The sequence below is a fragment of the Mobula birostris genome, chromosome 10 (genome assembly GCF_030028105.1).
Source record: "Mobula birostris isolate sMobBir1 chromosome 10, sMobBir1.hap1, whole genome shotgun sequence".
Lineage (NCBI taxonomy): Eukaryota > Metazoa > Chordata > Chondrichthyes > Myliobatiformes > Myliobatidae > Mobula > Mobula birostris.
The window spans coordinates 119658860-119680944 of NC_092379.1; the positions used below are offsets into that span (position 1 = coordinate 119658860).

General features: G+C 42.1%; 1 protein-coding gene across 1 annotated transcript in view; it reads left to right on the plus strand.

The window, feature by feature from the left end:
- Positions 1 to 22085, plus strand: part of LOC140204285 (short transient receptor potential channel 5-like) — a 137410-nt gene that overhangs the window by 14207 nt on the left and 101118 nt on the right. The window contains exon 2 of the mRNA XM_072270874.1: positions 17302 to 17701. Coding sequence (XP_072126975.1) covers positions 17324 to 17701 — 378 coding nt within the window. The 5' untranslated portion in view covers positions 17302 to 17323. The remainder of the gene's footprint in view (positions 1 to 17301; positions 17702 to 22085) is intronic.

Consider the following 22085-nt stretch of genomic DNA (forward strand, 5'->3'; position numbering starts at 1 on the left):
CAGTTCGGTTCCCACCCCCCAACAATTCTAGTTTAAACTCTCCCCAGTAGCCTTTGCAAACCTCCCCGCCAGGATATTGGTCCATCTCGGATTCAAGTGCAACCCGTCCTTTTTGTACAGGTTACACCTGCCCCAAAAGAGGTCCCAATGATCCAGAAATCTGAATCTCTGCCCCCTGCTCCAATCCCTCAGCCACGCATTTATTCTCCACCTCATTCTATTCCTATTCTCACTGTTGCGTGGCACAGGCAGTAATCCCGAGATTACTACCTTTGCGGTCCTGCTTCTCAACTTCCTTCCTAACTCCCTGTACTCTTTTTTCAGGACCTCTTCCCTTTTCCTACCTATATCATTGGTACCAATATGTATCACGGCTTCTGGCTGTTCTCCCTCCCACTGCAGGATAGCTTGGACGCAATCTGAAACATCCCGGACCCTTTCACCTGGGAGGCAAACTACCATCCGTGTTTCTTTCCTGCATCCACAGAATCGCCTGTCTGACCCCCTAACTATAGCGTCCCCTATCACTACTGCCTTCCTCTGCCTTTCCCTACCCTTCTGAGCCACAGAACCAGACTCTGTGCCAGAGACACGGCCACTATCGCTTCTCCCAGGTAGGCTCTCCCCCCCAACAGTACTCAAACAGGAGTACTTATTGTCAAGGGGTGCAGCCACAGGGGTACTCTCTAGTACCTGACTCTTCCCCATGTGACCACCTGCCTATAACTCCTTTCTATTACCTCCTCGCTCTCCCTGACCAGGCGAAGGTCATCGAACTGCATTTCCAGTTCCCCAACTTGATCCCTTAGGAGTTGCAGCTCGACCCACCTGATGTAGATATGGCTGTCCGGGAGGCTGGGAGACTCCAGAACCTCCCACATCTGACACTGAGCACAGAAAACTGGCCTCACACACATACTTCCTCCTTTCTGCAAATAACACTGGTAAACCTACCTTGCCTTGTCCTGTTATTGCCTAAGCCCATTGTGCCAAAGCCCTATCACTCTGCTGCCTCTCGCTCCGCTGCCTGCTCCAAATGCTGCCCGCTGGATATGGCAGTCTTCTTTATAAACCTTTCGTGCTCTACTGGCTGACGTCACGCGCCTGCGCAGTCTTGCCTCTCTTTTACCTTAGTGGTAAAAACTGCCCCGGCTCTGGAAATCAGCCGTTCACTTGCAGCCTTCTTGCTCCAAATCAAATGCATAGAAAGGTTAAATATATACTATATACGAGGGGTGATTGATAAGTTTGTGGCCTAAGGTAGAAGAAGTCAATTTTAGAAAACCTAGCACATTTATTTTTCAACATACCTCCTACATTTACACACTTGGTCCAGTGGTCGTGGAGCATATGGATCTTGGACCTCCAGAAAATGTCCACAGCAGGGGTGATTGATAAGTTTGTGGCCGAAGGTAGAAGGAGATGAATTATACAGCTCTCATTACATGCAATGCAGTTCAACTCTTTGAGTGATTATGCAGAATGTTTGAAGTTAATAACTCATCAGGGGTGATTGATAAGTTTGTGGCCTAAGATAGAAGGAGATGAGTTATTAACTTCAAATTTCCTGCATAATCACTTGAAGCGTTGAACTGCATTGCATGTAATGAGAGCTGTATAACTCATCTCCTTCTACCTTAGGCCACAAACTTATCAATCACCGCTGCTGTGGGCACTTTCTGGAGGTCGAAGATTCGTATGCTCCACGACCACTGGACTAAATGTGTAAATGTAGGAGGGGACTATGTTGAACAATAAATGTGCTAGGTTTTCTAAAACAGACTCCTTCTACCTTGGGCCAAACTTATCAATCACCCCTCGTACTAAGACAAATGTTTGACTAACTGATGCTAAATAATACGGGATGTACCTGTTCCGACTTACGTACAAATCCGACTTAAAGGCGGACTCAGGAAAGGAACGTGTTCGTAACCCAGGGACTGCTTGTAGTCTTCGCTATTGTTTCTTTTACCAAAATGCATTATCATACATTTCCCTACACCGTATTCCATCTGCCACTTTTTTGCCCTTTTTTTCAATTTGTCTACCTGTTGCAATCACGTTGCTTCCTCAGCACTGCCTACCCCGCAACCTATCTTTGTATCATCCACAAACTTTGCCACAAAGCCATCAATTCCATTATCTAAATCATTGACAAACAATGTGACAAGTAGTGGTCCCAATACTGACCCCTGAGGAACACCACTAGTCACTGGCAGCCAACCAGAAAAATCCCCTTTTATTCCCACTCACTGCCTCCTACCTGTTAGCCATTCCATTATCCATGCCAGTATCTTTCCTGTAATGCCATAGGACTTTATCTTGTTAAGCAGCCTCATGTAAGGCATCTTATCAAACACCTTCTGGAAATCCAATTGAATTACATCCACTGATTCTCCTTTGTCTACCCTGCTTGTTACTTCCTCAAAGAACAGATTTGTCAGGCAAGATTTCCCTTTACAGAGACCATGCTGACTCTGACTTATTTAGTCATTAGTCTCTAAGTATCTTGAAACCTCATCCTTAATAATAGACTCCAACACTTTCCTAACCATTGAGGTTAGGCTAACTGGCCTATAATTTCCTTTCTTTTGACTTCCTCCCTTCTTAAAGAATGGAGTGATATTTGCAGTCTTCCATTCCTCTGGGACCATGCCAGAGTTAAGTGATTCTTGTAAGATCGTGACCAATGCATCCATTATCTTTTCAGCAACCTCTCTCAGGACTCTGGGATGTAGTCCATCTGGCCCAGGTGACTCATCCACCTTAAGACCTTTGAGTTTGCCTAGCACCTTTTCCTTTGTAATAGCAAAGGAAAAATAGTTATTGTGCATTGTGTTTGATAGGATTGCTTTTATATTTATATTTATTATGTTCTTTATGCTTATTGTGTTTTATTATGCTGTATTGGATGAAAGGGTTAATGAATAAACTGGAGGTGATACCTACTACTCTGATAATGCTAACATTCCACAGAAATCTCTTCGAAAGTTCAAATGCCAAAGTAAACTTATCAATGTAATAACTTCTGAACCAGTATGGAACAGAATACAATATGAATTTAAGTTCAGTTTATATTTCTGGCTTCAACTCTTAGACCCATATATGTAACTCCGGTAAGATAAGGTTGAAGATGATCAATTACAATATATGCACATTATCATGTTTATTTTACACTAGAACATTTGACAGATTGCAAATGGTAGAATCAGTTTTACTGGTGTAAAGACCATTGCAATGCCCTAACATGCAATTCTGTACCTGGGGTTAGCATCTGATTGATAACCTTTACATTTGTGTCAAAGAGCTTTTGTATAATACTCAAATGAGATGTTAATATATGTAAATCACACTGTCTGCAACTTCCTGTCATTTTTGTTCTGAAATCATCTTTGCTGAACCATTGGACTGCTTATAAAGGAGAAGCTTATTTGAAGGAATTCATAAGGAGCACATTGTATAATAATTAATTTATCTATTCTCCCCAGGATCAAAGTATTTGGATGTTATTCTCTGTTAATTCCTCTGTTTTTTTGTTTGCTTCAATTTTTGCTCTGTTTTCCTGTTGCTTTTGGAAACAGATCATATAATGACTATTAGTCCAATAATCTGCTGCACGCGCAGGCAGCAATTTGGTTGCGTTTTGTCTGCAGAATCAATAGAAATCCAACTACAATTAAAATATTCCCAGTTTATGAACAGAACAGGCTGAAAGAAAAGAGGACATGAAAACTATCACCTCGAGCAGTAACAGACCAACTTGTAACCTACAGTCTTGTACTAGTTGACCAGAAATCATATTAATCATTGAGTTTTGATTGGTATCCAAAGGTGGTATTTCTGCTATGCCTACTATGTTGGTTGGTGAGCAGATCCCAGTTGCCCGCTTTCAGCCCACAGTCCTCTAAACTGCTCCTATCAATGCATTTATCTAGATCATTCACCCATGTACTTATCTATGGAGCAGACATCCCACCCTGCAAAAACTCATTTCAGGGCGGTAGCACCATCAATTTGCAGGAGACTTCTGGGGGAGGTGGGATGTCTGCAATAGAGTAGCTCCTTAGCAGCTAGCCAGCTAGTTTAAATAACATTAGCTATGCTAATGAACGAATGACACCTGTTAAACTCACCTCAACATGTCTTTTACAGTCTTAACCCACCATGGGCAATAAAAAAGTCACTGTTGCAAACAGTGCAGCAAGCAACACTGTAATTATTTTTGACCCCTATTAGGCAGGGGTACACTTCAGTGTAGTCTGGGGTGACGTACGTTTTATATTTTTTTGGGAACACTCTGCCTTGGCACGCGCTCGCTCGCGCTCTCTCTCGTGGTCGCTTGCGCGCTCTCAAGCGCTTTCGCTTGCTTTCGCTCTCACTCGTACGTTTTTGCTTGCTTTCTCGCTCTCGCTCGCTCTCAAAAAAATTGATTTCCGTGATATTGTATATAATTTGCGGGCATCAGGGAGCCACTATTAATATGCGGGAGACTCCCGGAACTTCTGGGAGAGGTGGGATGTCTGATGTAGTTTCAGGACTCTACAACTCATGTTCTTGTTATTATTTTTTGTTTGTTTGTCATTATTTACTCTCTTTATTTTTGTGTGATTTGTCTTTTGCACATTGGTTGTTTGTCAGTCTTTGTGTGTAGTTTTTCATTGTTTATATTGTATTTCTTTGTTCTTTGAATGCCAACAGGAAAACATATCGCAGTGAGGTATATGGTGACATATACATACCTTGATTACTTTGAACTTTCAGATAGCATTAAAATGTTGCTAATGTCCCTGTCTCAACACTATTTCTGGCAGTTTATTCCAAAAATGTGCCGCCCTTTGCCTGAGGTTGCTCAGGTGTCCCTTTTAAGTCTCTCGTTTCTGATCTCAAACCTATGCCCTCTTGTTTCTAGCACCCTCTCCCTGGGAAAAGGACCATGCTTTATCACCCTGTCTATATCCCTCATGTTCTTATTTACTCTAATAGGTCACCACTCAATCTCCTAATTTCCAGGGTATAAACTCCTAGTTTACACAACCTTTCCTTGTAAATTCGGGCCCCCGAGGCACACACTCAATGATTCAAGAACAGCTTTTTCCCTTCTCCCAGACTTCTGAGTGGACATAGAACCTATATATATATACATATATATAGCAATTCACAGATTTTATTTATTTTATGTATTGCAATGAGCTGCTGCCGCATAACAACAAATTTCATGATATATGCCATAAGACCATAAGACCATATGATATAGGAGCAGATTTAGGCCATTCAGCCCATCGAGTCCGCTCTGCCATTCCAACATGGCTGATCCTGGATCCCACTCAACCCCATACACCTGCCTTCTCGCCATATCCTTTGATGCCCTGATCGATCAGGAAACAATCAACTTCTGCCTTAAATATACGCGCAGACTCGGCCTCCACTGTAATCTGCGGCAGGGCATTCCACAGATTCACCATTCTCTGGCTAAAAAAAAATGCCTCCTTTCCAGTGCTATTAAAACTGATTCTGATCCTGATTCACACATGTGGAGAGAATGTGCAAAGTCCGCAGTGATAGCATCCGAGGTTAGGGCTGAAGTTCTGTCCCTGCAGCTGTGAGGCTGCAACAGTAACTGCTGCACCACCACACAGCCCTGGCCGATTTATTATTTTAGATAAAACCTGAATTAGTCTTACTTTTATATAATGTACACTGTATGTTGTACTCTTTATTCACTGAAGGAATGATCAGCCTGCTATAATAATCTGAGTTTAGAGATCTCAGCACAATTTCTTATTAGAGCAATGTTTGAAAATAACAAATAACGAAGTTTTAACAAAACACTGTACATCAGAAAGAGAAATTCATATACCACTTTTAATCAAAGCCAGTTCTCCATAATACACCGAATATTTTTATTTGGACAACAAAGCTAAAATAGAATTTATACGTGGCCACAATATTAGCGACTTTGGAAAGTGAATTTAAAAGAACAAAATGTTTATTCCCTTCCGTAGATTCTGCCTGACTTGCTGAGTTCCACCAGCATTTTGTGTGTATTATGGACAGTCAAGTTCAATTTCGTTATGAATCCAGGCATTCTGAGAAAATTATAAAGACAAGAGATTCTGCAGATACTGGAAATCCAGAGCAACACACACAAAATACTGGAAGAACTCCATAGGTCAGGCAGCATCTACAGAAGTGAATAAACAGTCGACATTTCGGGGTGAGACCCTTCTTTAGGACTGGAAAAGAAGGGGAGAGGTACCACAATAAAATGGTTGTGGGAGGGAGGGAAAGGAGGAGGAGGAGGACTAGCTAGAAGATGATAGGTGAAGCTAGATGAGTGGAAAAGTTAAAGGGCTAGAAAAGAAGGAATCTGATGGGAGAGGAGAGTGGACCACGGGAGAAGGTGAAGAAGTAGGGGCATTAGGGGGAAGTGATGGGCAGAAGAGAAGAAGGGATAAGAGGCAAGTGGAGAACAGAACAAGAAGGAAGGGGGAGGGGAAAAAGTTACCAGAAGGAGAAATTGATGTTGATCCCATCAGGTTGGAGGCTACCTAGATGGAATATGAGGTGACGGCAGCTTCTTTGTGGCAAAAGAGAAGGCCACAGGCTGGCATTTGGCCACCGGGTATCTCCACTTTTGGTGGATGGAGCAAAGGTGCTCAACAAACCGATCCCCCAATTAACAATGAGCCTCACCAGTGTATAGGAGGTCACATCTAGAGCACTAAATGCAGTAGACGACCCCAAAAAATATGAAGGTCAAGTGTTGCCTCTCCATTTATGCCATTATAATTTATTAGATAAAATTTAAACAATGTAGTATGAATCATACAATACAATAACAAACAACTTTGAGTCATACATTAAGTTTAATGCCTGTTGCTAAGGTATTAACAGTTCACCTCTGCTAGTGTTTTTTTAAAAATAGTGAATATACCTACATATGCATAAAATAGGTGGCACAGTGTCATATGCACTGCTAGCAAAGCTGCTGCCTCATGGACCCAACAGCCTGGGTTCAATCTTAACCTTTGGTGCTAAACACTCAGTAGCTACTTTATTAGATACATGAGTGGAACACTTTATGGTCTTCTGCTGCTGTAGCCCAGATGTTTCAAGTTTGACATGTTGTGTGTTCAGAAATGCTGCTCTGCACACCATTGTTGGAACACATGATTGTTAAGTTACAGTCTCCTTCCTGTCAGCTTGAACCAGGCTGGCTATTCTACTCTGACCTTTCTCGTTAGTAAGGTATTCACCCACAGAACAACCACTCACTGCATCTTCTTTTTGGTTTCTCACACCGTTCTCTGTAAACTCTTGAGTTTGTTGTGTGAGAAAATCCCACAAGATCAGCAGTTTCTGGAGATACTCAAACCACCCCATCTGGCACCAGCAATCAGTCCACAGTCAAAGTCACTTAGATCACATTTCTTCCCAATTCTGATGTTTCTCCTGAACAACAACTGAACCTCTTGACATGTCTGCATGCTTTCATGCATTGAGTTACTGCCACATGATTGACTGATTAGATGTTTGCATTAATAAGCAGGTGTACAGGTATATCTGATAAAGCAACTGCTGAGTATATTTGTAGAGTTTGTACAGTCTCCCTGTGACCAACTGGGCTTCCTCTCACATTGCAAAGGCATGTGGGTTGGCAGTTTAATAGGCCACTGTAAGTTACCATGGTGTGCAGGTGTGTGGTACAGCCTTTGGGAGGGTGGAGGGATGTTAATGGAAATGTGGGGAGAATAAAATAACATTAGTGCAGAATTAGCATAAATGAGTGCTTGATGGTCAGATAGACGCTGGAGATTCTGTTCTGTAAGACTATAACTCTAATACAGTATAGCACGTATAAATCTGAGCTATTTAGCTGTTAAAGCCATTTTACCATTGAAATGGAATTAGCTAAGCATTTCCAAGTGCATCTGAACATCATTTATGCAATACTATTCAATAATACTAAATATGCATGAAATCCCAACTTTTATTTCGACTAAAGGGGGCATAAAAAAGTTCATAAATGGTCCTGAGATTGATTGTGTGATAAACCAGGACAAGATTATGTGATGGAATGGTCAGTTGGATAATCAAGTGGAAAATGGGATTTAATTTTATCAAATGTGATGGAGTGTATTTGGGAGGGTACCGTGAGCCAAGGGGGTACACACTTAATGTGAGGTAATGAAAATTTTAGAGGAACATAGGGAACTTCGAATGAATGCATGTAAGAAGGCAGCAAGACAGGTAGGTAAGGTTGTCAAAGAGGCAAGTACATTGTATGCTTCTTTGCTAGAAGAGACATGGAATATTAGAACAAAGAATTATACTAGAATTGCATTTCATTGCTTGTTAAGCAACAGCTTGAGTATTGTGTGCAGTATTGTTTACCACATCACAGGAAAAATATGATTGAATTTCGGCAGTGCAGAAGAGATTTATGAGAATGTTGCCAGATCTAGAAAGTATTAGCTATTATGAAAGATTGGATAGACCAGGGACTAGGGACTGGAGACTGGAAAAATTAATTGAGGTGTATATAATCATATGAATCTGGAAAAAAAAGCAGAGGCAATAAAATGTCATAATGCAGTTAATGCTTCTGTGAGGCAACACCTCTTCCGCTTATCACAATGCAGTGGAATTTTACTTTCCATTTTCAGTGTTTTCTCATGCTATGGCTTCTTGAACAGGAGCCTCCCCCGAGAATACTGTCAGGAACGTCTCAGCATTCAGTCCCATTACTCTTACCTATTTCACTCCACAAAAGGCTCCAATACCAGGAGCAAGGACTTAAAGTAATTGGCAGAAGGATTAGGTAAGAGGTAATGAAAAATATTTTGAGTGGTAAGGAAGTAGGCCTCAGCCTAAAGGAATGGTAGACACAGAAATGCTTACCACATTCCACTGCCAAACTCTGAACTTGGAAGAAGCAGAGATGACAGGGCTGTCTATCAAGTGCCACAAGGCTAGATTTGATTGGGCCATTCCTTTCAACCACCTCTGACACTTTCAGCTAAACCAGGGGTCGGCATCCTTTTTGCCTTTGTGGGGCGGATTATGTATTAATGAGCGGACGGTGGGCCAGATAAATGCCATAAAAAACTTGAAATATGGGAATTATCCATTTAAATACATCTAGTTATGTTTTGCCTCGAATTAATGAATAACGCATGCTAGAAAATCATTTGTGCTTAGGGTTGCCTACCCCTGAGCTAAACGGCTTCCTTTTGTTGTTGAATCTTTGTTCATGTTACTGTTCTATCACTTACATAAATAAGAAGTGGTAACAGAGCCATCTGTTCCATATTCATCTGGGTGAAGTACAGTGTCACCTTTTCCAAGCAGGAGATGGATATTCCACAAATGCTTGTGACTTTCTTTGTTAATGTTGCTCCACTGTCGAATCATAACTTTTTCTTTGAACAATTGCAAAATGTTTAAAATTAGCTTTGCCAAGGACAGGTCATGCATTAGGAACCTGACTGGATTCTTTGAGGATGTAATAAAACACATTGATGATGGTAGAGCAGTGGATGTAGTGTATATGGATTTCAGTGAGGCATTTGATAAGCTTCTCCGTGCGAGGCTCATTCAGAAAGTAAGGAGGCATGGGATCCAAGGAGACCTTGCTTTGTGGATCCAGAATTGGCTTGACCCCAGAAGGCAGTTGTGGATGGTTCATATCCTGCATGGAGGACGTTCCAGAGGGATCTGTACTGGGACCCCTCCTCTATGTCATTTTTATAAATGACCTGGATGAGGAAGTAGAAGGGTGGCTTAGCAAGTTTGCTGATGACACAAACGTTGGGGATAGGTGCGGATAGTCTGGAGAGTTGTCAGAGGTTACAGCGGGACATTGATAGGATGCAGAACTGGGCTGAGAAGTGGCAGATGGAGATCAACCCAGATAAGTGTGAAGTGGTTCATTTTGGTAGGTCAAATTTGAAGACAGGATATAATATTAATGGTAAGACTCTTGGCAGTGTGGAAGATCAGCGAGATCTTGTGGTCCATGTCCATAGGACACTCAAAGCTACTGCACAGGCTGACAGTATTGTTAAGAAGGTATATCGTATATTGGCCTTCATCCACCATGGAATTGAGTTCAAGAGCCGTGAGGTAATGTTACAGCTATATAAGACTTTAGTTAGACTCCACTTGGAGTACTGTACAGAGAGAGTGCAGAGGAGATTTACAAGGATATTGTCTGGATTGGAGAGCATGGCTTATGAGAATAGGTTAGGTGAACTTGGCCTTTCCTCCTTGGAGCAATGGAGGATGAGAGGTGACCTGATAGAAGTATATAAGATCATGAGAGGCATTGATCGTGTAGATAGCCAGAGGCTTTTTCCCAGGGCTGAAATGGCTAACATGAGGGGGCATCATTTTACGGTGCTTGGAAGTAGATACAAGGGGGATGTCAGAGGTAAGTTTTTCCACACAGAGAGTGGTGGGTGTGTGGAATGCACTGCCAGAGAAGTTGGTAGAGGCAGACACAATAGGGTCTTTAAAGAGACTCTTAGGTAGGTACATGGAGCTCAGAAAAATAGAGCGCTATGTGGTACGGAAATTCTAGGCAGCTTCTAGAGTAGGTTACATGGCTGGCACAACATTGTGGGCTGAAGGGCCTGTAATGTGCTGTAGATTTCTGTGTTTCTATTTCAGGCTGTTTCAGTGCAAGTGTGGTGGTCAGAATACTTGGACACATCTGACAGTATTTTTTGGGGAAAGCTCATGTTTATAAAGGTATATCATGAGAAGAAATTGAAAATGAAAAATTAAATTTCACTTCACTGTGATGAATTGAAGGGGAGCCAGAGATGTTTGATGCCACTCACCAGACATAATCCATGATACGACATTTTATTCTCTCTGTATTTTAAGTTCACATTTTCAATAAAGGACAATCATTTTGTCAACCATAATAGTAATATGAGTCCTCTACATCTCCTCTGTGCACCATTGTGCCATTAAACAAGTGAGGCTGATCACGTGCCTCAGTTCACTTCGCTGTGCAATCCCCATGTTCTTTGAATTCAATGCGCCCAACAGACTGTCTGCTTCACCCTTCCATGTACTTAATGAGTGGACAATGAAAGTGCTGAAGGGTAGACAAATCTAAAGACTTACAGTCTACACTTTAAAGAAAATGCTTCTTATCTCAGCACTAACCTTGTGATGAAATTATATCCCAGCTCCCGAATTAGCAGCAGACTTTTTAATGCCAATAAACTTTGGTGTAGGTGATGGCTTTAGTGTTTTCAACTCAATCCATCTGCACATTTGAGAACACCACTGATTTCAAAGTTTAAAGTAAATTTTATTATCAGAGAACATGTATGTCACCACATAGAACCCTGAGGTTTATTTTCCTGTGGGCATATTCAGCAAATCTATAGAGTAGTAACTGTAAACAGGATCAATGAAAGATCAACCAGAGTCCAGAAGACAACAAACTATGCAAGTGCAAATATAAATAAATAGCAATAAATAACAAGAGCATTACATAATAAAATAAAGAGTCCTTAAAATGAGATCATTGATTATGATCACTCTCTGTGTGAAAAACTTACCTCTGACACCCCTCTTGTACCTACTTACAATAGATGAGTGCAGTTGTCCTCTTTTGTTCAAGAGCCTGATGGTTACGGGGTTGGAACTGTTCTTAGGCTCTTGTACCTTCTATCTGATGGTAGTGGCGAGAAAAGAGCATGGCCTGGGTGGTGAGGATCTTTGATGATGGATGCTGCTTTCCTACAACAGTGTTTCATGAAGGTGTGCTCAACGGTTGGAAGGGTTTTACCTATGATGTACTGGGATTTGTCTATTTTTCTCTGTTGACTCAACAATTTGTTTATAATGGTGAATTTAATGTACTTTATTAATCTATTTATTGTTCATATACAGAGAGTGGACATTAATGGCAATGGTTGTATTTATTATCTATTCCTACTTGCCCCTATACATATAACTAGCTATGGAGCCATAAGTAAACTAGACCAAGTAAGGAGAGTAGTTTTCCTCCCATTGAAGGAAATTAGTGAACCAGATTGGTTTCCATAGTCAATAGACAATAGACAATAGACAATAGGTGCAGGAGTAGGCCATTCGGCCCTTCGAGCCAGCACCGCCATTCACTGTGATCATGGCTGATCATCCACTATCAGTATCCAGTTCCTGCCTTATCCCCATAACCTTTGATTCCACTATCTTTAAGAGCTCTATCCATCTCTTTTTTGAAAGCATCCAGAGACTTGGCCTCCACAGCCTTCTGGGGCAGAGCATTCCATATATCCACCACTCTCTGGGTGAAAAAGTTTTTCCTCAACTCTTTTCTAAATGGCCTTGCCCTTATTCTTGAACTGTGGCCTCTGGTTCAGGACTCACCCATCAGCGGGAACATGCTTCCTGCCTGCAGCGTGTCCAATCCCTTAATAATCTTATATGTTTCAATAAGATCCCCTCTCAGCCTTCTAAATTCCGGAGTATACAAGCCCAGTCGCTCCAATCTTTCGACATATGACAGTCCCGCCATCCCGGGAATTAACCTTGTGAACCTACGCTGCACTCCCTCAATAGCAAGAATGTCCTTCCTCAAATTTGGAGACCAAAACTGCATACAGTACTCCAGGTGTGGTCTCACCAGGGCCCTGTACAGCTGCAGAAGGACTTCTTTGCTCTTAGACTCAATTCCCCTTGTTATGAAGGCCAGCATGCCATTAGCTTTTTTCACTGCCTGCTGTACTTGCATGCTTGCTTTCAGGAAACTACATGCTCACCATTCCTGACACTTGTATTATTATTACAGATACAGGTGTCCCCGCTTTTCGAACGTTTGCTTTACGAAACCTCACTGTTATGAAAGACCTACATTAATACCCTGTTTTCGCTTTCAGGAGGTGTTTTCACTGTTACGAAAAAAAAGCAGCGCGCGAAAAAAGGCAGCGCGCACCCCGAGCAGCCGCTCTCCCGCGGATTCTCTCTGGCATTGCTTTAACACGTGCTTGTGAGCAGCCGTTAGCAAGATGAGTTCTAAGGTATTGGAAATGTCTGAAAGAGCTCGTAAGGGTGTTGCACTTAGTGTAAAACTAGACATAATTAAGCATTTCGATCGTGGTGAATGAAGTAAGGACAAAATGAGTTTGGCTTGTGGAAGCTGACGAACATGATGTTGAAGTGGTTTTGGCATCCCATGACCAAGAACTGACAGATGAGGAGCTGATGCAATTGGAAGAAAAAAGGATAACAATCGAAACCGAATGAGTAATGATAAAGTACGACTTTAATTTTGAAAGGGTACGTCGGTTTAGGAGATATTTGCAGGATGGGTTGAGTCCTTACAAAGAATTGTGTGATAGAAAAATGCGCGACGCTCAGCAGTCAAGCAAGCCTTCCACATCAGCCACAGCAGACGACGAATCTCGACCTTCGACATTGAGGCGGGCAGTGATAGGAGAAGATGAGCTGCCCGCTCTAATGGAAACAGACGACGAGATGACACCCCAGTGTCCGACCACCCCAACACCCAGGCCGCGGACAGATACTGTACCGATTCATGGAGAATGCAGCAGTAGCCGGGAGGCACACAGCACATCTTTAAGAAAAAAGCCAAAATAAACATGCTAATTAATTAGGTGCCGCCGATACATAATTGTCGGCCCAGATCAGAGGCGACGCAATCGGAAATCGGCACTGACCTGGGCGACAAATACGTGTCGGGCAGCACCTAATTAATTAGCATGTTTGTTTCGGATTTTTTCTTAAAGATGTGCTGGATGCCTCCCGGCTACCGCTGGACCCCTGCGTGCCTCGCGGCAATATATCCCTTGGCGGCCTGGAGGGTGGGGGCCACTGCACCACCCCAATTCCGACTCAGCCTAACACACCATCATCAGTGTGCTCGGCGCTGAACCAATTCCGGTAAGTGATACTACACTGTACATACATTATTTCTACTTTATATAGGCTGTGTATTTTTACATGTTATTTGGCATGATTTGGCAGCTTCATAGCTTAAAGGTTACTGGAGAGAGTGTTTTTGCCAACAGCGCTTGTATGAGATTTTCTGCTGACGGCGCTTGCGTGAGATTTTCTCTACGGAGAACGGTTCAGTAATGATTGTGGAAAAGTATTTCTACTTTATATAGGCTGTGTATTTATCATATCATTCCTGCTTTTACTATATGTTACCGTTATTTTAGGTTTTATGTGTTATTTGGCATGATTTGGTAGGTTATTTTTGGGTCTGTGAACGTTCACAAAATTTTCCCATGTAAATAAATGGTAATTGGTTCTTCACTTTTCAACATTTCAGCTTACGAACCGTTTCATAGGAATGCTCTACCTTCGGATGGCGGGGGAAACCTGTAGACTTATTTTCATTTAACTTTTGTAGGAATTCATATTTATTTCTCTGAATAAATGGTCCATCAAACTGGAACCTCACCATCCTGGACTTGCCTTCTTCACATTACTACTATTGGGGTGGAGGTACAGGAGACTGAACATCCACACTTGATGTTTTAGGGGCAGCTTCTTCCCGTCCGCCATCAGATTTCTGAATGATCCACAAACCCATGAACACTCCTTTGTAATTCTTTTTTTTTTTGCGCTATTCATTTATTTTGCAACTTATTGAAATGTTTACGTGTTGCACTGTGCTGCTGTCACAAAGCAACAGATTTTACCACTTTGTCAGTGATAAATAAACCTGATTTTGGATCAAGAGGATTCAGAATGTAGTACACCTGTTCCAAATTTTCATCCTCTCCATCCATCTTCCTAATGAATACTAACAAGAAATGGTCATTCAGGACATCACGCATATCCAGAGTAGCACACACAAAATGTTGGAGGAACTCAATGGGTCAGGCAGCATGTAGAAGGATGAATAAACAGTCATCCCTTTATCAGCACACATACCTGCTGGTTCCACACAAAGACTTCCCCTTTGGTCCTTGTGAGCACCTACTCTTTCCCAGCTACCCTTTTCCTTCTACTGTAACATATTTATAAAAGTTTTGTAATTTCCTTTAATTCTTCTAGCCACTTCTTTTTATTTCCCTTTTTTTCCCACTAATTTTTTTCTTAAGATCTCTCCTATATCCTCTGTAAACCTCAAAGGACTCAGAAGAACTATATGCCATACCAGATTTATATCTATTTCCCTGGCTTTTGACTCTTCATTATTTATATCCTTCAATAAAGTCTTTTCTCAATCTCCTCTGTTCCAAAGGAAACCCCAGCGCTTCTCATACCACTGGCAACATCCTCATAGATCACATCTGCACCTTCTCTAATGCAACCATGTCTTCCTCGTAAGATGGGGAACTCACCATTTACCGTCCTAACAAGCATTTTGTTCAATTTCAGTATTACTTCCTGCGCTTGTATTTTATGCCTTGGCTAATAAGGAGAGCACCCAGTTAGTAGTTTTACTGCCTGTCCTAGTGGCACATCAAAGACCGGAGACAGAAACAGTGGAGAATCCTAGTTGGGTAAAGCTGTGTTTGCAGAAACTGATCTAAAGTCAGGGGAGGCACTCACTAAGAGGTTGTATACAGGCTGTCCATGGCTAACGAATGAGCTCTATCTTAACAGATGTCTGTAACTCGATTTTATCTGTAAGGCAGAAAGCATACAGAAATCACCTGATAAGGTAACCATACGTCTGTGGAATTGTAATGAATAGCATCAAAAGCACATGATGCTGATGTAATTCTAGTTCAGATGTTTGTAGCAACAAACATATGTACAAATGTTGAACTTCTGAATTGAATTATATATTATCGGGGCTGGGTGGTAGGGGATGGCGAGGAAGCAGTGCACTTTTGCATGTAGTAAGGTCCAAAAATCAGGTACTTGTAAACTGGATATGGCCTGTGTAGGAGGAACGAGGATGGGATCCTCCAGGGACTTTGCAACATCGCAAGAGCAGAAAAAAAAAGCTTTTGCTCGATGCCCATAGACGGGTGAAATTACTTCATTTACTTTCAAACTTTCTTGTAATTGTCATGAATGTTCATCCATCTCTCCCATCCTTTGGGAAATCATGCATAAGAAAAGGATAAGAACCTTCTTCATTATCTTCATAAACAGTGCAAAGAAAATGATTGACTGAGCTAATATGTCTCAAAGAAGTACGAGCTGTGGTCATCTTTCATTGTAACTCTAACCTTTAAGTTACGACCTCCTTCTGAAAAACCATTGGCCAACTTTAACAATGGAAGGTTGTGTGAAGATAAACTATATGCCAAATGAATTAGTTTTAGTGGCAAAGTTTGTACCACTTCTTTTCCTGACAACTGCTAATGTTTCTATTAAGCTCTTTTGGTAGAAAACAATTGAATTTTACAGAGCAGAGTTTAAAATGGCAAATGGAAAGTAAGCAAGGGAGAAAAAGGAACATTGTGCAGTGGGCACTGTAAGAGAGGAGAGTAGAAATTTGTTTACTGAAGTTAAATATGGTTCTGTTCCAGTTCCGAAGAAGGGTCTTGGCCTGAAACGGCATCTGTTTATTCATTTCCACAGATGCTGTCTGACCTGCTGAGTTCCTCCAGAATTTTATGTGTTTAACTGAGGGTGGTGGAAGGTATTTCTGATCATTTTCTAGTAGGAAAAGTACTACAATGGAAGGATTTCATGGGTACCATGGGAGCGTAATGGTTACTGCAACACTATTAAAGCTTAGGGCATCAGAGCTCAGCGTTAAATTCTGATGTCCCCTGTAAGAAGTCTGTCTGTCCTCACTGTGGAATGCATGGGTTTTCTCCAGGTGATCTGGTTTCTTCCCCCACTCCAAAGACAAACTAATTAGGAGGTTAATTGGTCATGGTAAATTGCCCCATGAATAGGCTAGGGTTCAACTGGGGATTGCTAGGCGGCATGGCTTGAAGAGCTGGAGGGGCTTTTTTCTTGCAGTATCTCTAAATAATAAAAAAAATTAGATGAGATATTTGAAAAGACAGCAACTCAATAAATTTCTCATCAAAAAAAGTCAACCAAGGGTTGGGAGCGTTCTTAACTGGTCAAGTGTTTCTCCCCAGTTTTCTGCTTATTTCTAGTTATCTTTTTCCCTTTGTGATGTCGTGGTCATGATGCTGACATAATTGTAACTCATTCACCCCCATCCCCATCCGAATCCATCAGAACAAACACTTCTCCAAAGCAAATGGGAAAATCCAGACTTTTCAATAAAACATGTTTTACAGAGTGCAAAGAGTTCATTTTGAATCAGCACTGACCTAAGAGCTAAGCTAAGCTTCCAGACTTTTCTCTGTTTCATTTTTAAAACAGGATCCATGTGGCGCAATGAACAATGGCCCAGCTGTACTACAAAAAAGCCAACTATTCTCCGTACATAGACCGGATCCCGTTGCAGATAGTGCGCGCAGAGAGTGAGCTGTCGTTGGAGGAAAAGGCTTACCTGAATGCGGTGGAAAAGGGTGATTATGCCAGTGTGAAACAGGCCCTGGAAGAGGCTGAGATCTACTTTAATATCAACATCAATTGTACAGATCCTCTGGGGCGCAGTGCACTCCTCATTGCCATTGAGAATGAAAACCTAGAGATTATGGAGCTGCTCCTCAGTTTCAGCATCTATGTTGGGGATGCCTTGCTTTATGCAATACGGAAGGAAGTTGTTGGAGCTGTCGAGCTTCTGCTGCATTATAGAAAGCCAAGTGGAGAAAAGCAGGTAATTAATTCACTTCTTTTTTGTGTCACTACATTTGAATGTTTGGTTTTACCGAAGGGGACTACGAGGTTACAGTTTGGACATCAGGATCTATACTTGACGATGGGACTTGTGTTCATGCTGTGTCTCTTCCTCAGGGCGGGATTTTCCATCATGTCCTATGCCAGCCACTTTCCAACAAACGTTGTCCATCTGGGCAACTGGGGAGCAGGTTCCTTGAACAAACAAAAACAGAAAATGCAGCATCTGTGAAAAGGGGAACAGTCAACATTTCACATCTTCGATCCTGAGTCAGAACTCAGAAAGAGAGAGGTGCGTTAAATTTCAGTAGGAGAGAAAGCGGAGGGAAGGATCAGTAAAACAGGGAATGTCTGTGATAGGACGAGTCCCAAGGGCTTTAGCAGCACATTAAGATTCTTGGTCTGTGTAATGTGTCGTTTAGTGGTTAGGCGGTTGTACCTCCCTGGCAGGCTAGACTTAGAGTACATGAGTAGGATAAGGAAAACTGAGCCCACAGAAAAAAAGGGAAATACTGGAATGGTGGAACTTGCAATGCATAATCTGAGGCTGCTAGGATGGAAGGAAAGGACCAGGGGAATGCTTGTTCTTGTTCTGTCCGGGAGAAGGGGTGAGAGCATCAGTGCAAGAAATAGATTTGGTGCAGTAAAGGGCCCTGTCCACTATGGTAGAAGAGAAGTCAGAATTAAGGAAGAGTGAGGAGTTGCCTTGACTACCTTATTTTCAAATGCAATGGATGAATAGAGGCCATTTGTGTGGGGAAGTGGAAGGGGATTCTGCTCTAAATACTGTATAAACTTTATAAACTTTAAAAAGTTCCATGGGAGAATAATTGGAAATGGCCTGTTCCTTTGGTACATTACGAACAGACAACAGGTGCTTGAACCAGGAAGCCCAAAATTCACCATAAATTGGACCTCAGTAACATAGCCCAACAACCAGAGCCTGGCGTACCTCATGTCCGTTCCAAAAGGACTACTCCTGGACTGTTTATAGTAGTCCTAGGGTTCAGAGCTGTGAATGAGGAATGGAGGAGTCGATGATGACTCCTTGCACGGACTTAGTGCTTCAGAGTGGGTCTGAGACGAGAAGAGGCTAAGGAGCCAAGGCACATCTGAAAAATAAAATCCCATGCTTCCTCATGGGCAGCTCTTTCCTAACCAGAGCCCACTGAATACTCCTAAGTGGATGAGCCTAATCCATCCATAGTTGATGAATTCAAACCTCAGTGTAAAGCCCTTGTCCGTTTTTAACTGACCACCAAAAATGCCCCCCAAATCATCCCAAGGTTGGTGCTTTCGCTTTGATTTATGGAACTAATGAGTGGTGGCTTCCAACTTCATTGCTCATTAATCTTGAAGTTCTCAGCAAGGTAGTAAACATTACACAAAATGCTGGAGGAACTGAGTAGGTCAGGCAGCATCTATGCAGAGGAATAAACAGTCGATGTTCTGGGCTGAGAACCTTCATCAGGACTCAGCCCAAAACATCTACTGTTTATTCTTCTCTGTAGGTGCTGCCTGACCTTCTGAGTGCCTCCAGCATTTCGGATGTGTTACTCTGGATTTCCAGCATCTGCAGAATTTCTTGTGTAGGTAAACATTGTATTCTGATTAATAATGGTGATCTTAATTGATTAAAAATATAAGCTAAATTTGCAATATAGAGAAAAATTCTTCTCTAATCAATTGCTGGGAAAAGCAAACACAAGAGTATTCAGTAAAGTTATGGTTAGCTACTCCTTCTCATTTTAGTGGTAACAGGGGACAGCCAGTGAGCAGAAAGACCCGAAGAACACCAGAAAAATATATCGGAGCCAAAAATAATCCATTGAAACTGAAGTAGCATGAAGCTAAAAGGAGTAGGGACAAGAACAAAGAAAGATAAAAATAGATTCAAAATAAAATAAGTTAGAAGTTGTAGTTATACCGAGAGAGCTTAATGCAAGAGAATGCTTCCTGGCAAGGACCATAGTGAGATTGGTGCAGAGTGGGGTCTAGTATAGGAATGCGAATTTTTAATACCCTGAATAGTTAAACATGTCAGGGTAGATATACGTCATTGTCAACAGGTTGATTTACAGTCAAGCTGCCAAAGTTTGCACCCATAAGAAAAAAGCTTTATTGTTGAGTCATGATCAACTTAAACAATTATTTGTGTTAATTGATGCATTGATGCATTGGACTTCATCAATCGTGAGATTGAGTTTAGGAGCCAAGAGGTAATGTTGCAGCTATATAGGACCCTGGTCATACCCCACTTGGAGAACTGTACTCAGTTCTGGTCACCTGACTACAGGAGGCATGTGGAAACCATAGAAAAGGTGCAGAGGAGATTTACAAGGATGTTGCCTGGATTGGGGAGCAAGCCTTATGAGAACAGGTTGAGGGAACTTGGCCTTTTCTCCTTGGAGCAACGGAGGATGAGAGGTGACCTGACAGAGGTATACAAGATGATAAGAGGCATTGACTATGTAGATAGTCAGAGGCTTTTTCCCAGGGCTGAAATGGCTAACATGAGAGGGCACAGTTTTAAGGTGCTTGGAAGTAGGTACAGAGGAGATGTCAGGGGTAGGTTTTACACAAGGGAGTGCTGGAGGCAGCCTGCAAGTGTCACCATACATTGCTGCCCCAACACACAGTGCCCACAGTGTTCAGCAGAACAACATAAGCAGCAGCAGCAGCAACATCAGCAAAACAAGCCCCTTCCCTCACCCACTCATCCACTCACACAACACACATACAGACTCTGATCTTATCTCTAAAATGCATCAGGGGAGAGAAGCTGCTGAGATACTATTTTTTTGGAGTGTGTAATTGGTGCAAAATTGCTTCTTCATTCACTGGGCCTAGCAGATTTAGTTATAGGATTTTAACTCACTGGATGGCTGTTATAGACCACAGGATTCCCAGTTAACACAATATGCATAATTTTATTAACACAAAATCCTCAGGTTAAAGGGAACTTTTTATGATTAATAATATTAGCTTTACCTCAGCTTACATACAAATCCTGAGTTTACATACAAATTACCAGGATTATTTCTGCACTACTTCAACTCAACCACGAATGAGATGATTCCATGAGGATGTTATTTTGGAGAGAAATTTGTCCTTAAGCATTCTAATGGCACCAACACGGCACACTAAGGCTAAGGGGAAAGCAGTTGTCAAAGATCCCAAGCCTAGTACTAGTACACAGAAATCAAATATTATTCATTTGATTGTCAACGTGTAGGGCACCAATTCAGGGAACCAACTGAATTTGCATTTTAAATGCTCAGTTTTGCAGAGAAAGTTTTAAATTCTGCACGCTGCCCTCTTCTAGGCAAATGGAATTGACTTCACTTTAGGAAATGTGGTTGGCCGGACGAGAGTTGTCTGGGTAAAAAAGGTAAACATTGGTTACAGGCTCCTTAAAGGTGTTACAGCTGGGAGGGTGTATGGGGTGTCCAGGGAGGGGTAGCTCCTCTGGTAAAGGGGGTTGTCATGTTTGTTCTGGGGCATCTCACTCACCTTTGATTCCCACCAGATGCTCAGCTCTCACTTGTGACTCCAAGTAGCTGTTTGCATGTGACAGTGGCCACACCCCAGTACACCGCTTTGACTGGCGGGCTAAACCAGGTGAGGGTAGCCAGCGGACCTCATACCCTGGTGAGATAGAGACATGCCTGTCCTAACATGCAAAGTCACCTCTGATGTTCTGGGCAGCCGAGATCTATAGTGAGATCCAATAGCCGGGAAGGTGATTCTGCAATGCTCCGTGGAGATTGAAAGGCATGATAGGACACAGAAGACATCATAGTTATCCACTGCAACCAAGGAAGACCCAGTTTGTGGTGCTTGTTTGTACTGGACCTGGGCTTCTGAGGTCAAAGGAGTGGAACTGCCCTCGAGTAATGGCTTTTCCACTTTAAAAACTCTTCTGTATTGGTCTCCCGTCATCGATGGACATGACGGACAACTACCACCGCCACCAGAGAGGCTGCAGAAAGACTTAGACAGTTAAAGAGAATGGACAAAGAGATGGCAGATAGAATACAGTGTCAAGAAGTGTATGGCCATGCACTTTGGCAGAAGGAAAAAAAGCGTAGACAATTTTAAAAATAGGGAGAAAATTTTTAAAAATCTGAGGTGCAAAGAGATTTGGGAGACCTCATGCAGGATTCCCCAAAGGTTAATTTGTAGGTTGAATCAGAGGTGAGGAAGGGGAATGCAATGTTAGCATTCATTTCAAGACTAGAATATAAAAGCAAGGATGCATTGCTGAGGCTGCATGCAGCACTGGTGAAGCCTCATCTGGGGTATTGGGAGCAGTTTTGGGAAACTTATTTAAGACAGGATGTGCTAACGTTGGAGTGGATTCA